The sequence below is a fragment of the Dromiciops gliroides genome, chromosome 6 (assembly GCF_019393635.1).
Source record: "Dromiciops gliroides isolate mDroGli1 chromosome 6, mDroGli1.pri, whole genome shotgun sequence".
Lineage (NCBI taxonomy): Eukaryota > Metazoa > Chordata > Mammalia > Microbiotheria > Microbiotheriidae > Dromiciops > Dromiciops gliroides.
Window position 1 is genome coordinate 277638170 of NC_057866.1, and position 13220 is coordinate 277651389.

Consider the following 13220-nt stretch of genomic DNA (forward strand, 5'->3'; position numbering starts at 1 on the left):
GGACCCAGACCATGGTGTTCATGGTGGAGCGTCCTTCACTGGAAGGAGCCACTTTAAAAGGAGTTAACCTAAGAGTACAGTGTATGGGGGGGGGGGGGGAAGCAGCTGCTTCCATTTAGACACTAAAGTCCAAAAAGAATCCAAAAGACCCTCAAACTCTTAACAACTGATATGGGAGACTGGCGTCCATCACTGATGCACCTCAGTCCTCTATGTCTCGTCCATCTGTCTGTCCCCTGGCAGGGATTAGGTGACTCCCACGTGCCCTAGGCTAGACAAGGGCACTGGCGATGACATCTAACAAGTGTCCAACAGCAACCCAAGGGGTGGGAGAGCAGCTGACGGGTACACTGTTGTGTTTTACAATCTACAAAATCCTTTTGCCCAAATGTTCTCGTCTGAGCCACTCCACCAGCCTATGAAGTAGGGGTTACAGGGATGACCGCAGCCCTTTTTCAAATGATGGAGCTGAGTCTCAGGGAGGACCACGGACTGCCTTGTGACTGTCAGGGAAGTGAGACAGAGGCCAACATTCTATCCACAACCACAAATGCTGGTGGTCCCAAGGTGATTGCAAGGTACTCACAGGAACTTAGAGTAGGAACTTTCTAGACACTCTGGTATCTTTTACTCTATTCCAGATTTCTGAAAACTGGTCATTTCTAGAGGGCCCATGTGTCCAGCGGTGGTTCTTAGCCACAATACTCCATAACCCTACAAACCTTAACATATTTAAAATACACTGGGAAAAATAATGAGAATTTTTTCTCTATTGGAGAAAACAAATAAAAATCAGTTGCTCCTTAACCTAACAAAAACTAACCATGTGTACAAGCCCCAAGCATGTTGGATTTCTTCTCAAAGGTCTCCTCACTGGGAGAGGGGAAGATGTGGGCCAAACACAGAAGGCACACACAGGTGCTAAGAGCATTACCTGGCTGCTGTCCATGGCAGGTTCTCCTCTCCCATCTTCTTCAGAGACTTGACAGTTTTGTAAAAGATCTTTACTCAAAGCAGACGCAAATAACTCTTTACACTGAGATGACCCACTCGTCTCCCTCGTTTGAGGACTTGTGCCGACATCCTTACTTTTGTTTGTGTTAATCTGCATCGACAAAAAGTTGTAGGGCTTTCTGTTTTCCGCAAGCTGTCGTTTGTTGTTAGCAGCTGTTGCTCTGCCTTGAGAATCACTTCCAATGCTCCTCTAGAGTGAAAAAGAAAGCCCACCCCACCCACATGAAAAAGCTTGAACAAATCCAAAGTCACTTTGCACTGAGCAGGCAGCGCACACACGGCCTGCTCGCTCAATTCCCAGCATCCTCAGGCCGCTCCCACAAGGCTCCCAGCTGGCTCTCCCAACACTGGCTCAGAGACAACATAGCTGATGCCTCTGAATTACAGGAACAAGGCTTTCTTGTCCACAGGATCTCTGGCAGGTTGCAGGTCTAAGAACCACCAGTCCATTGGCACATCAGCCTAAGAGACCGGCTTTAAAAGGCCAGTTCAAACCACTAACTCACTCTGTCAGCTCAGACTTGAATCTACCAGAATGCAAATTTCATGCAGTACGTAATACCCCCAGAATAAGACAGACCCGATGCTGAGAGGTCTGTGTCTGGTAGAGTCACCGACGTCATTGTTCCTGAACCGAGGCCACTGACTAACAGAACGACACCTTTTAAAATGAATCTCGGACCCACCCTTGTGAACAAGTGTTCTTTTGGGCACAGTTACAAAGCATGGAGTTGAGAACAACGCCAAGACACGTCTGGTCCTTGAGGCCTCAGAAACCTAAGAGCTTGAGTCAGAGACAGGGAGCAGCCCCCAGCAGCCCCAGCCACGGCAGAGAGCGCCACTCTCCAAGGTCCTTCCCCCACGGCCAAGAAGTCACAAACCTGGTCTAAGTCGCTGAAGTTGATGCGCTGTTTCAGCTTCTCCAATTCGGCCTGCTCAGGAGCAGACATCTGCGTTGTGTATCTACTGTGAGGAAAGGTGTGTGGGGTCCTCGTCCTTCTCCGTCCCACTCCCGGTGATGACTCAGGGGAAATGGCGTTCGTCACCCTTTTTTCACTCTCTACACCAAACTTCTTTTTGTTTTTTTCTGCTGATCTGTTGGCTTTCTTTTGTTGGCCACCCCAGTCCTTAAAAAGGAGGATAAAAGCAATAAAGTCAGAGTTCATTAGTCCTTTAGCAAAGGTAGGTATTTTACTTAGGAACCAAAATATGCTTGACCTTCAAATGCTAATCCATGATGTCGGTTCCCAGGCACCTGATAGCATTTCCCCTGGCCCAACTTTTTAGAAAGTGCTGGCCCTAAAATGGGATCCACTATGCTTCTGGAAAGGTCTCTCTCTGACCCCAGCTCACCTGTCACATGCCAACCGATGTCTGAGCATCCCCAGAAAACATAAAGCACTGAGCTTAACCCAAGGCCTCAGCTGAAATGCAGCAGCCTTGGGGTTCAGCCTTGCACCCACAAAGAGAACCTGCTGAAATCACAGAGGCCTTCATGAGCCCATGGTGAATCCTGAGAGAATTTATATCGGAGGCAGCCAAGGGTGAGGAGTGAACCCGGAAGACAATGAGCAATCCTGTTCTTAGTGGACAGAGCTTAGCCAGCTGGAGCAAACAGACCCCCTGAATACCTGGGACCCTGAGGGAACTGAGGAGAGGGTGCCCTGGAATGAACTTTGGACCCAGAGTCTAAGGCCTTGGTTTCCATCCTGGCTCTTTTCCTTCCAGCTTGGGTGACTTCAGGAACCTCACGACTCTTGGTCTCCTTGTCTCGAAGACCTCTGAAGTCCCTGACCACATCTCCACAATGACTAAGCTCCCAAGATACTGCTTTCCTGACAGACTAAAACATTTGTGCCACAGAGGGTTTTCATGGGCCAAGTTGGGCTGATCCTTTGGGGATCGATGACTAAGGCAGCATGGTCCCTGATATGACTGCGATGACCAGGATAATCGTACCATATTGTTCAGCCGATCATCCACACTCTCATTGCTCCAGCTTGGCAAATCTTGACCATTCCTGCCTTCTTCAAAAGGACCTCCTCCGGTGGCCATATTGTCCCATTAATCAAGAATTATCTGCAAAATAAAGTGAAGCTAAAAGCAGACCCAGCCACAAGACAGAATTTTCAGTACATGAAAAAGACAAGGATTTCTTCTCATTTAAAAAGCACTGCCGATGGGGGCAGCTAGGTGGCGCAGTGGATAGAGCACCGGCCCTGGAGGCAGGAGTACCTGAGTTCAAACTTGACCTCAGACACTTAACACTTACTAGCTGTGTGACCCTGGGCAAGTCACTTAACCCCAATTGCCTCACTAAAAAAAAAAAACTTAAAAAGAAATAAAATAAAATAAAAAGCACTGCAGGGGGGCAGCTAGGTGGCAGAGTAGATAAGGCACTGGCCCTGGATTCAGGAGGACCTGAGTTCAAATTTGACCTCAGACCCTTGACACTTACTAGCTGTGTGACCCTGGACAAGTCTCTTAACCCCAATTGCCTCACCAACCCCCCCCCAAAAAACACTGCCCCCCCCAATCAAAAGAAGGCTCCGCAAAGAGTATACTGAACCACAAAATGGGCCACTGCCAAACACATATCACAGATCTTCTGAGCTTGCCTGTTCCTGCCCAACCCCCTTCCTAATCCAAGGATGACCAAGCACTGAAGCTTCCACGACACCACCCTAGGTCAGGCCCTCATGGGTTCAGAGCAGCTTTCTAACTGGGCTTCCAATTTCCAATTCCTCTCTCACAGTGGCCCCAAATTAATCTTTCTCATATACAGATCTGACTGTCACCTTCCTGCTCAAAACCCTTCAATGCTTTCCTATTGGCACTTGAATAAAGCACAGAGCCCTTCACCTGGCATTCAAGGCCTACCACAAGGTCATGACTGACTTTCCTCAAGCACAACTGAGCTGCTGAAGAGGCTGCCATGTGTCTGATACAAAAGCATTTCCCTGCTTTTGTCCTATTCTGAGATGCAAAACCCAGCTCAAATGCGCCTCTTCCAGGAACCCTTTTGTGACTGGCCTGTGCTGCCCTCCCATCTCAGGCCAGGCTAGTCATCGGCATGATTTTTCCCCTACTTCCACCCTGCCACAGCAGAATTAGACTCTCCAAAGTTATAGCAGCTGTGGCACTAGACTTACCATTATCGTACCTTAAGGACATGCACCACTGCCTGGTTGGCGAGTATTACAGCCATTTCCCCTCTTCCCCCTCCCCCAGCAACAAGACAGAGGCCGTGTCTTCATTTTTCTTTGTATCTTCCCCAGGCCCTCAGAGGAGGCCCTGCACGTGGGAGGCCCCCAGACGCACACCACTGAACACTGAGGACTGATCTCCATAAAGACAGGCTCCTAAGAGAACCCTGAACCCCTGACTTACGGTGTGGTACAAGGGCTCTGGAGACAGCTTACAAGAACAGAATCTCGTCTCTAGCCAGCTCTCGCTTATCCATGGCAAGAGGAAAAAGCAGCAGCTCCGCACAAGAACCGCTACCAGCCAAGAGGTGGATAATCCCAGTGCTGGGCCCCAGGCAAGGAAAGATCCCTGCGCTCCAACGGGGAGGGGAGAAGTCCGTCCTGCAGTTGGTCTGAAGTAAAGCAGCACCAAGAGCAAGTGAACTCTGGAGGAAAGGCCGCAGAAGGTGGAAAGGACGGAGCTGTCTCTGGCCCTCTTCTCCCCAGCGGCTGAGCCCGGCGGACTCCACCTCCATCCTTTCCCAGCCTTTACCTGGCTACTTCCCAATAAAGCTTGAGGCTCCCACCTCTTGGGTAGAGATGTGATTATCAGCCTCTTCTGCTCAAAACTTTCTCAGGGCTTCTAATACCTCCAGCCTCCTGATAACCTCCAAACTCCCGGCCTTGGCCTTCCAGGTCTTTCTCTAATCGGTGGCCACTCTCTACCCCCCTTCTGCCCTTTCCCACAGGCGGGCGGGGCTTTGCTCCTCCTGCTGACCTACCCATTGTTCAAGAGCCAGCTCAGATGCCATGGTCTCCGGCCGCCCTGTCCATCCTGCCTCGGACTTCCCCTGGCAGGCTGTGTACACGGAGACTCGCAGTGCCCTGAAGGCAGACTGCTCCCTAGAATGAAGCGATGTTCTCTGCCCACAGTAAGAGCCCAAGAAATACCCGTGGGATGTAACTGGAGAAGAGAGGGGGAGTCCTGGACTTAGAAATCCAGTCTGAACCGGAAGCAAGGGCACGTAGGACAAATCAAACAGCCAGGGTACAGACCATGCCACCACCCCAGCTTCACTTCAGGCCTCTCGATCTTTCCAAACCTCCCCCTTGTTAGGAATCCCTCATTTCCTAAGGGCCCGCACCTCTCGACAGCCAGGTGATGGCCGGGGGAAGGAGCCCAAGTCTGCTGCTTACCACCTCCTCTCCCTGCCCGTAGCCATCTGTGGCTGGCTGCTGCAGGCTTGGCATTTATGTCTACATCATATCCGGCTCCCGCAAACACACAAATCCTTGTCTGCTCACCCGCCACCCCATTCTCATCCCACGAAGGAGAAGAACTCGCGCAATGGCCCTGGGATGCCCACCTGGAGTTTACAAATTGCTCTCTAATTAATTAAAACCTGCCTTTTCCTCAGGTCTCTGGGCCTCATTAAGATGGAGCGGAACCGAAAAACAGTCCGGAATACGGTTCTTAAAAATGAATTCCCAGTCTTTCACGCACACTGTGGCTTCTTAAGTCCACGGCTCCCTAGGGGAGGGACCCCGGAGGTCAGCGCCTCCCTTGTTCAGACGGGACACCCCGTTCTAAGCGGTTCACTCGCGGGCGCTTGGGGTGGGGCGTGAGGCAGAGTGGAGGAGGGGGCTTCCCTCCCACGACAAGCAGCCCGGCCCAAGCCCCGCAGGCTGCAGGTCCCCCCGGCACTTCTCCGGGCACTGGGGGGCTCCCCTTCTCGGGCAAACACCAGGGGCCGCCTCTAGCCGACGCGGCCCCCGGGCCGGGCGGGTCCTGCGCCGGGGCCGCCCCACTGGGCCGGCTTCTCCCCTGGGCGGAGGGGCGGAGATCGCTCTGGAGGCCGCCCCTTCCCTCGGGGTGGGGTGCTCACCCGCGCGGGCTCTCCAGGACACGGACACGCGGTGGTCTGCCGGCCGGGAGGCCCCCCACGCACCGCAAACTCGGGGTCACGAGGTCCAAAGGCGCCTCCCCCGTGCAAGCCCCCAGGCGGGCAGCGCGGGCCCCCGAGCTTCCTCCTGGGCATTCAAAGCCCCCCAGCCCCCCCGGGACGACCTCCCGGCCGTGCTCTCCCGATGCCCAGCCCGGGCATCACCTCCCCGCGCCCAGGCGGCTCCTCCGATTAAAAGCCGTCGCCGTGTGCCCGGCGCAATGCCAAGGGCCAACGACAAAAGGGGGGGCCCGAAGGAGCGGCAGGGGCCGGGAGGTGTGGACGCGCCTCCTCACCGGCGGGCGGGGCGGGGCTCCCCAGGCGCAGCCCTGCCCCCCTCTTGGAACTGGCGTCAAACAGGTGCTTTTCGGGGCCGCCCCCCAAGTTTCACTCCATACCCAGAGGGGAGGAGGCGGCCCTGGGCCCCGCCCCCCGCTGGGGGTGCTGCCCTGGGGGCTTCCCCTCCGCACCCCCCCCAGGCGGTCCAGATGACCCACGTGCGGCCCCCGCGCGTCCGCGCCCGGCCCCGGCCCGAGAGCTCCGCACGCCCAAGCAGGTGGGGGTCCCCGGGGGGGTCCCCCGGAGGGGGGGGAGGAGGGCGGTTGGGAGGCGGCGGGAGCAGCGGGCGCGGGGGCGGGAAAGCCGGGAGCGGGACGCCCCCCTCCTCCTGGGGGGCACACCCCACCCACGCCCCCTCCCGGCGCGGAGTCATTTACATATTCATGACGCCCGTCACCAGGCCCGGCCCAGCCCCCTGCGCCCCCTGGGGACAGGAGGGCGGGTAAACTGAGGCCCGGCGTCGCCCCGCTCGGTCAGTCGGCGGAGACCGCCCCCCGCCCCCCCCACTCCGTGAGGCGGGGGGGGGGGGTCGCGCGGGGTCCCTCCCCGGCGCGCGGGCCCCCTCCGCACCCCAACCGAGCCCCCCGGGCCACCCCGCACCTCCGCCTCGCCCCGGCCACCCCCGGATCCCCGCCCCGGACCCTCCGGCCTCTTCCTCTACCTCGGCGCCTGCGGCCCAACCGCCATCTTAGGAGCTCATTGTGGTGGGAAAGGGGGGAGGCGGGGGGAGGGGAGGGGGCGCGCGCCCGGGCCTGCGCCGTCGCCTCGGCAACCCACGCACTACGCAGCACGCGCCGCCGCCGCCCGCGCCGGGGAGAGGCCGTAGGATGGGACGTGATGCGACGTGACGTAAGGGGACGAACTCCACGTCCCAGAGTGCAGTGCGCGCGGCCGGCTGGCCGCGGCTGCGTCTCCCGCGGAGGGTCCCCCCTTCCGAGCGCTAAGGGGGGCTCCGAGGAGGGAACGGACTTTCCCCGGGCGGGGCCGAGCTGACGTCACCGAGCTAAAGCGCCCCCCCCCCCGGGCGGGAGGGCCCGGGAAAGGGCTTAGGGCGGGGGTCTCTCCGGCCGCCACCGGGCCGGCAGCTCCTTGCGGGCGCCTCGGCTCTCTAACGCCGCACCCCCCCCACCCCGGACTCTCCCGCCGGGCGACCCCCCCCCTCAGCCCCCCGGGTTCGGTGATCGCCTCCGCGCTACGACCCTCGCCTCTGCTGCACCCCCGCTGGATACTGGGGAGACCCGACTCGCCGGACCCGAACCCTCCCCTCCCCCACCTCACAGCGGGAGCACCCCCGTGCGGCGCCCTCCACGCCTGCCCCCCAACCTCGGACCCCCGGTTCACTTGATGTCTGTGCCGGGGGCCGTTCTCCGCGCCGCTCGGCGAAACTCCTCCGGCCGCCTGCGTTCCTGCCCCTGCCCCTGGGCAGCTGCGGGCACTTAGCCGGGCTAAATTCGGAGTGCTGACTCACGGCGGGGGGCGGGGGCTGGCCGGACATGCCCCCTCCCTGTCCTCTCCGCGGTCCCCTTCTCCCCCTCCCTCTCCCCTCGCGGTCCTGGAGGTGGTATCTTCTCTCTTCACATCCCCTCTCTCCTACCCTGCCGGAGGGGCATGCGTGCAGGTGGCTTCGCCTCGCCAGCAGGTACCTTGCCGCAGTGTCACGGACTGGCTGCGATGCCCGGGGGGGGGTACCCTGGCAGAAAGCATCCCTTCTCTGTCGTGCTCTGACCCGAGCCCCCCTGACTTCCCAGTTGTTGCCACTCTCCCCCTCCCCTTTGCGTGCAAACATCAGCGCGCACACATTTCCACAGTTACCCGGGGTATTTAATAGCAGACAGAGGGAAGCAAACTTGGGCGATGGGGATGTGCAAAGGTCCACAGACTTCCCGGGCACGGAGAGAAATGGGGAGGCTGCTCCTTTCCCCCGCGAGCTACAGAAAAGGGATGGGGGCGGGGCGGGGAAGCTTAGCTTTGTGCGGAGGCTGCGAGGTTCGCCCGGACCGGCGGCGGCTCCTACCTCTCTTCCCATCCCGGTGCTGCTCGGCGCTGCCCCCCAGCCCTCTGCAGCCTTCTGCTCCTGGCGCTCCTCCACCCTGCGGTCGGAGCGTGAGGGACGCGCTGTCCTCCCCATTGGTTGCCCGCCCCTCTGCAAGTGCGGTTTCCCACAAAGTCAAGTTCTCCTTCTAGGCGGGGGCTCTGGACACCTGCAGCCAGCGGTGCCAGTGTCTCCGCACCAGAGGAAGGCCAGATTCCCTCTTCTATGAAATGACGGGGCGGTGACACCCTAGGAGGCTCTCCTCTGGGTGACTTCTGTCGTGCTGCTTCTGCCTGGTTCTTGTCCTTCTCCTGATAGCCTCCTTTGCTCATTCCACACTCTGCACACCCTCTCCCAGTCTCCACTCACGTCGGCATATCAGAGCTCGGGGACCTTCCCCCCCTTAGAGTTTTAGGGATAATTGAAAGAGACTGGGTCGAGTTTTCTTCTTTTTTTTTTTTGGTGAGGCAATTGGGGTTAAGTGACTTGCCCAGGGTCACACAGCTAGTAAGTGTTAAGTGTCTGAGGCTAGATTTGAACTCAGGTCCTTCCTCCTGACTCCAGGGCCGGTGCTCAATCCACTATGCTACCTAGCTGCCCCTGGGTCCAGTTTTCTAAGCCTATGATCACAAGCCCCTGCCAGAGTGCTCCCAAATACCTCTCCAGTATCAATTACCCAGCTGTGACTAATTAGCTTTCACAAGGGGGTATTCACCGAGAAGGTGCAGCAAGTCCCAGGAGCCCCAACCAAATCAGGAGGCACACTGGCAGCAACATGCAGACTTAGAAGGAGGGATATAAAACATTTCTCAGCACACAGGGTGCCCTCCTCCTTTCCTGGGCAGAAGCACCCTGGGCTAGCTCCTCATTGGACCTGGCTCCTGGGACCCAGGCAACTTCTACTATCAAAGCCTAGACCTGTGATGGCTCTTCAACCTTTCAAAGCTCTCAAGGTTATCATTCAATAATACATTCACACAAGATTGGGGAAAATAAAGACACAAAACCAAACCAGAAAAGTCATATATTTATATTCAGGCACACACAGAAAAGAGACAGAGCCAACATCTGAAAGCCCCCAAGGCTTCATCTACCCAGAACCATAAGATGTCTAAGGCAATTGAGGTGAAGTGACTTGCCCAGGGTCACACAGCTAGTAAGTATCTGAGATTGAGATTTTTAACTCAGGTCCTCTTGACTCCAGGGCCAGTGCTCTATCCACTGTACTACCTAGCTGCCCCTTGGGCCTTTTATATGTAGCCAAGTAAAAGGTTTTTCATCACCACAAAGTGTACACACAGCAAACAATACTTGTGCCCAGGGATGTGCTGCTCAGTGTTTAACATTGAAAACCACAACACACTTTAATCTGAATTGTTAATATTTTCTCCATCACTTTTTAAAGTCTACACAGTCAGTGGACAAAATGATCAATTAAGCCTTGATTTGTAGTGGGGATACCTGCCTAAGGAGGGATCATCGTCACCCCCTGCGCCTAGCCAGGTAGTAAACAAATTAGGCAGGTGGGATTCCAATGAGGCTCTGGCTGGAAATTTCAAGGCACCTAATTTTCTGGGTCCCCTTGGCGGGCCTGTTTCATTATCTGGTTGATTAACCGATTTGCTTTCCCGAAGGAAGGGCACCCTCTAACTGACCCCAGCAAGGGGTCTAACTGACTCCAGCTGGGCCTGGACTTCCCACTCCACCCCCTGTCTCACACAAGTCCTGGCTGCTGCCAGGGGCTCTGCTACCTGGGGCAGGGGCGGGGGAGTAGGCCTGTGGTCAGAGGGCCTCCAGGCTCCTGGCTTTCCTTGAAGGGATCTCAGCATCCTCTCTGGCCAGTGTCAGCTATCCCCTGACGGCCACCCCTGTGGTGATGGCCACTCCTGTCCTTCCTGCTCCTTGCCCATCTGTCATTAGACCTGAGCTTGGAGACTTGCCAGCTTGAGAAGGCCTGCCCAGGCTTCCCTGACTTGGCCTGGTGTCACCTCCACACCCCAGTCATACATTGGAGCTTGGCTGCCAGGGGAGGGGGAGGTGGCATAAGTCCAAAATCCATAATAACGTCCAGGAGAGTGGCTTGGGGACACACCCATAGGAGCCTAGATGGAGAGGGTGTGGGGAGTTTCAGAGGCCAGGCAGCAAGGTGAGAAGCTGACTGCCTTGGGTCACAGGCATAGCGGGGTGACTGTCCAGCTTCGCTCTGGCCTCCTCAGACCTCATCTGGAGAACTGGGCACCTCGGCTGGAGAAGGCATCGATCAGCTGGGGAGTGCCCGTAGGAGGGGAGGAAGGCCAGGAGCCCATGATGAAGGAGCAGAAGATATTCAGCCTGGAGAAAAAGACTGGGTGGGGGTGGGGGGCAGTGGGGATGAGTGGATCTCTAGAAGCATTGGAAAGGCTGCTGTGGGGCAGAGGGACTAGACTGGTTCTCTGAAGCCCCAGTGGGCAGGACCAGGAGCACCGGAAGGGAAGGGGCAAAGAGCCATGTCTACTGCCTAGGAAAGGGGATGGGCTCCCCCACCTTGGGGGTCCTCAAGCAGAGGCTGCATTTATTAAGCTCTGCTCAGGGCAACTGGGTAGCTCAGTGCATAGAGCACCAGGTCTGGGCTCAAATCTGGCCTTGGATACTTCCTAGCTGTGTGACCCTGGGCCAGTCACTTCACCCTGTTTGCCTCAGTTTCCTCAACTGTAAAGTAATCCAGAGAAGTAAGTGGAAAACTCCTCCAGTATCTTTGCCAAGAAGCCCCCAAGTGGGGTCACGAAGAGTCTGACAGGACTGAACAACATACTAACAAAAAAGCTCCTCCTATAAGGCAAACACTGTGTTGAGGATACAAAGGCCAAACACAAAAACTAAAAACTCCAAAGAAGCCGGTCCCTGCCTTCCAGGAGCTCACAGTCTAATGATGTAGGAGGCCAAAAAGGGGTTAGCAGAAAAACCCAAGAGCCGAGCTCTAATTCAGATCTGAGCTCAAAGAGGAGTTCAGACCCCAGTTAATGGAGAACTTACAAGTCAGGATGCTACCCACATAAAAGGGAACAGAGGGAGAGAGGGAATGAAGACCTGCGAGTATAACAATGGAGAAATGACAGGCTATAGAGATTTGGACTAGAAATAAAAGAAAAATGAAGATGTTTTGAAACTAAGCATCAGAATCAGAAAGAGACATGCGCAGAAGAGGCCAAATTTGTCCCCAGAATCACCTTATGACGTGTAAACCCCAAAAACACACCTGCATGGAAAAAGGTACCCACCTTGGGGGTTGGCTTAGGACCCCAGGAACTCCAAATTAGGATAAGCCCTCCCCAGTTATTATATTATTATTATATATTATAATATAGATATATAATGTATTATATATCGGTTATTATAATGAGACTGATGATCAATTTATCTATACTATAAATATAACTGTCTTTCCTTTCCTTATTCGAGAGATACCTTTCCACTTTTCTGGTTCTCTCCCTGTGTTCACTCACAGCATTGCAATAAAACTTGGGAAACTGAGTCACTGAGTCTTGTGATTCTTTTGGGACAACTCACAATCAATTGACCCCAAATTCCATCCCACATCAGCTTTGGGCAAACCCATCATCTCCCGCCCCCCCCCCCCCCACGCCAGGAGTCTTTCAATCTGGACACAAATCCAGGTCAGGGACCAGCTGTTCTAAGACCAGCCAGCCCCAGGGGAAGGGTTCATTGCTGGAAGTTCGGCCATCAGATGATGCTGTCTTCTTGCCCCGGCGACTTGTTCACCCATCAATGAAGACATGGAAGGATTGAGATCAGTATTGTTGATAAACTGACTCTTTTGGAGGTGTCAGTGTCTTCCTGTTGTCTCTCCTGGTTCCCCAACAGTGCTCACATCCTCCTGTATTTATCTTCTACTTGTCTGGATACATTTTGTACCCCTCCCCCATTAAGAATGTAAGCTTCTTGAGGGCAGGAATTCTTTCTGTTTTTTTCTCTCTTCCCTGTCCCGAGCCTATAGTAGGTGTGTAATAACTTCATTGAATTGGTTTGAAGTTTTTACCAAAATTCCTGATTCTTTGTTTCATTTCTTTTGCATTTTACTTACTAATATTTCAAACTTTCAATGTCATATGCTAATTGACTTGCAGCTAGAAGGTATTTTAGCCATCAGCCCAGGACTCATCCTTGATGGGCATGGATTTTCCCTCCAAGGGTACAGATTGCAGCCCATCCAAGCCCCCTTCAACCTGTGTGACTCTTGGGTGCATCCTCTCACAAACCCTCTATCAAGCCTTCCTCTGATAATAATCAGATCAATCCAGACACATTTCCCAGCCTGTACAATCTAACTTGCAAGACTAAGAAATCAGGCTTGTTCCTCACATGTAACAAGTAGGGAGCTGAGCAGAGACAGAACATGTGATGTGGGATGGAATTAGGGTCAAATTGATGGTGAGTCATCCCCAAAGAATTATAAGACTCAGTAACTCAGTTTCCCAAGGTTTATTGGAATACTGAGAGTGAACACAGGGAGAGAACCAGAAAAGTGGAAAGGTATCTCTTGAATAGGGAAAGAAAAGATAGTTATATTTATAGTATGGATAAATTGATTATCAGTCTCGTTATAATAATCTCCACCTTAGGGAGGTACAGGGGAGGGCTTATCCTAATTTGGAGTTCCTGGGGTCCTAAACCAACCCCCGAGGCTGGTACCTTTTTCCATGCAGATGT

At 54.8% G+C, this 13220-nt stretch overlaps 1 protein-coding gene across 1 annotated transcript in view; it reads right to left on the bottom strand.

Moving 5' to 3' along the window:
* The window catches only part of PCM1 (pericentriolar material 1), an 82157-nt gene extending 74924 nt beyond the window's left edge, over positions 1-7233 (bottom strand). Inside the window, 4 exon segments of the mRNA XM_043969619.1 lie at positions 935-1204; positions 1896-2141; positions 2974-3093; positions 7143-7233. Of these exon segments, the coding sequence (XP_043825554.1) occupies positions 935-1204; positions 1896-2141; positions 2974-3069 (612 nt within the window). The 5' untranslated portion in view covers positions 3070-3093; positions 7143-7233.
* Between the last annotated feature and the right edge of the window lie 5987 nt (positions 7234-13220).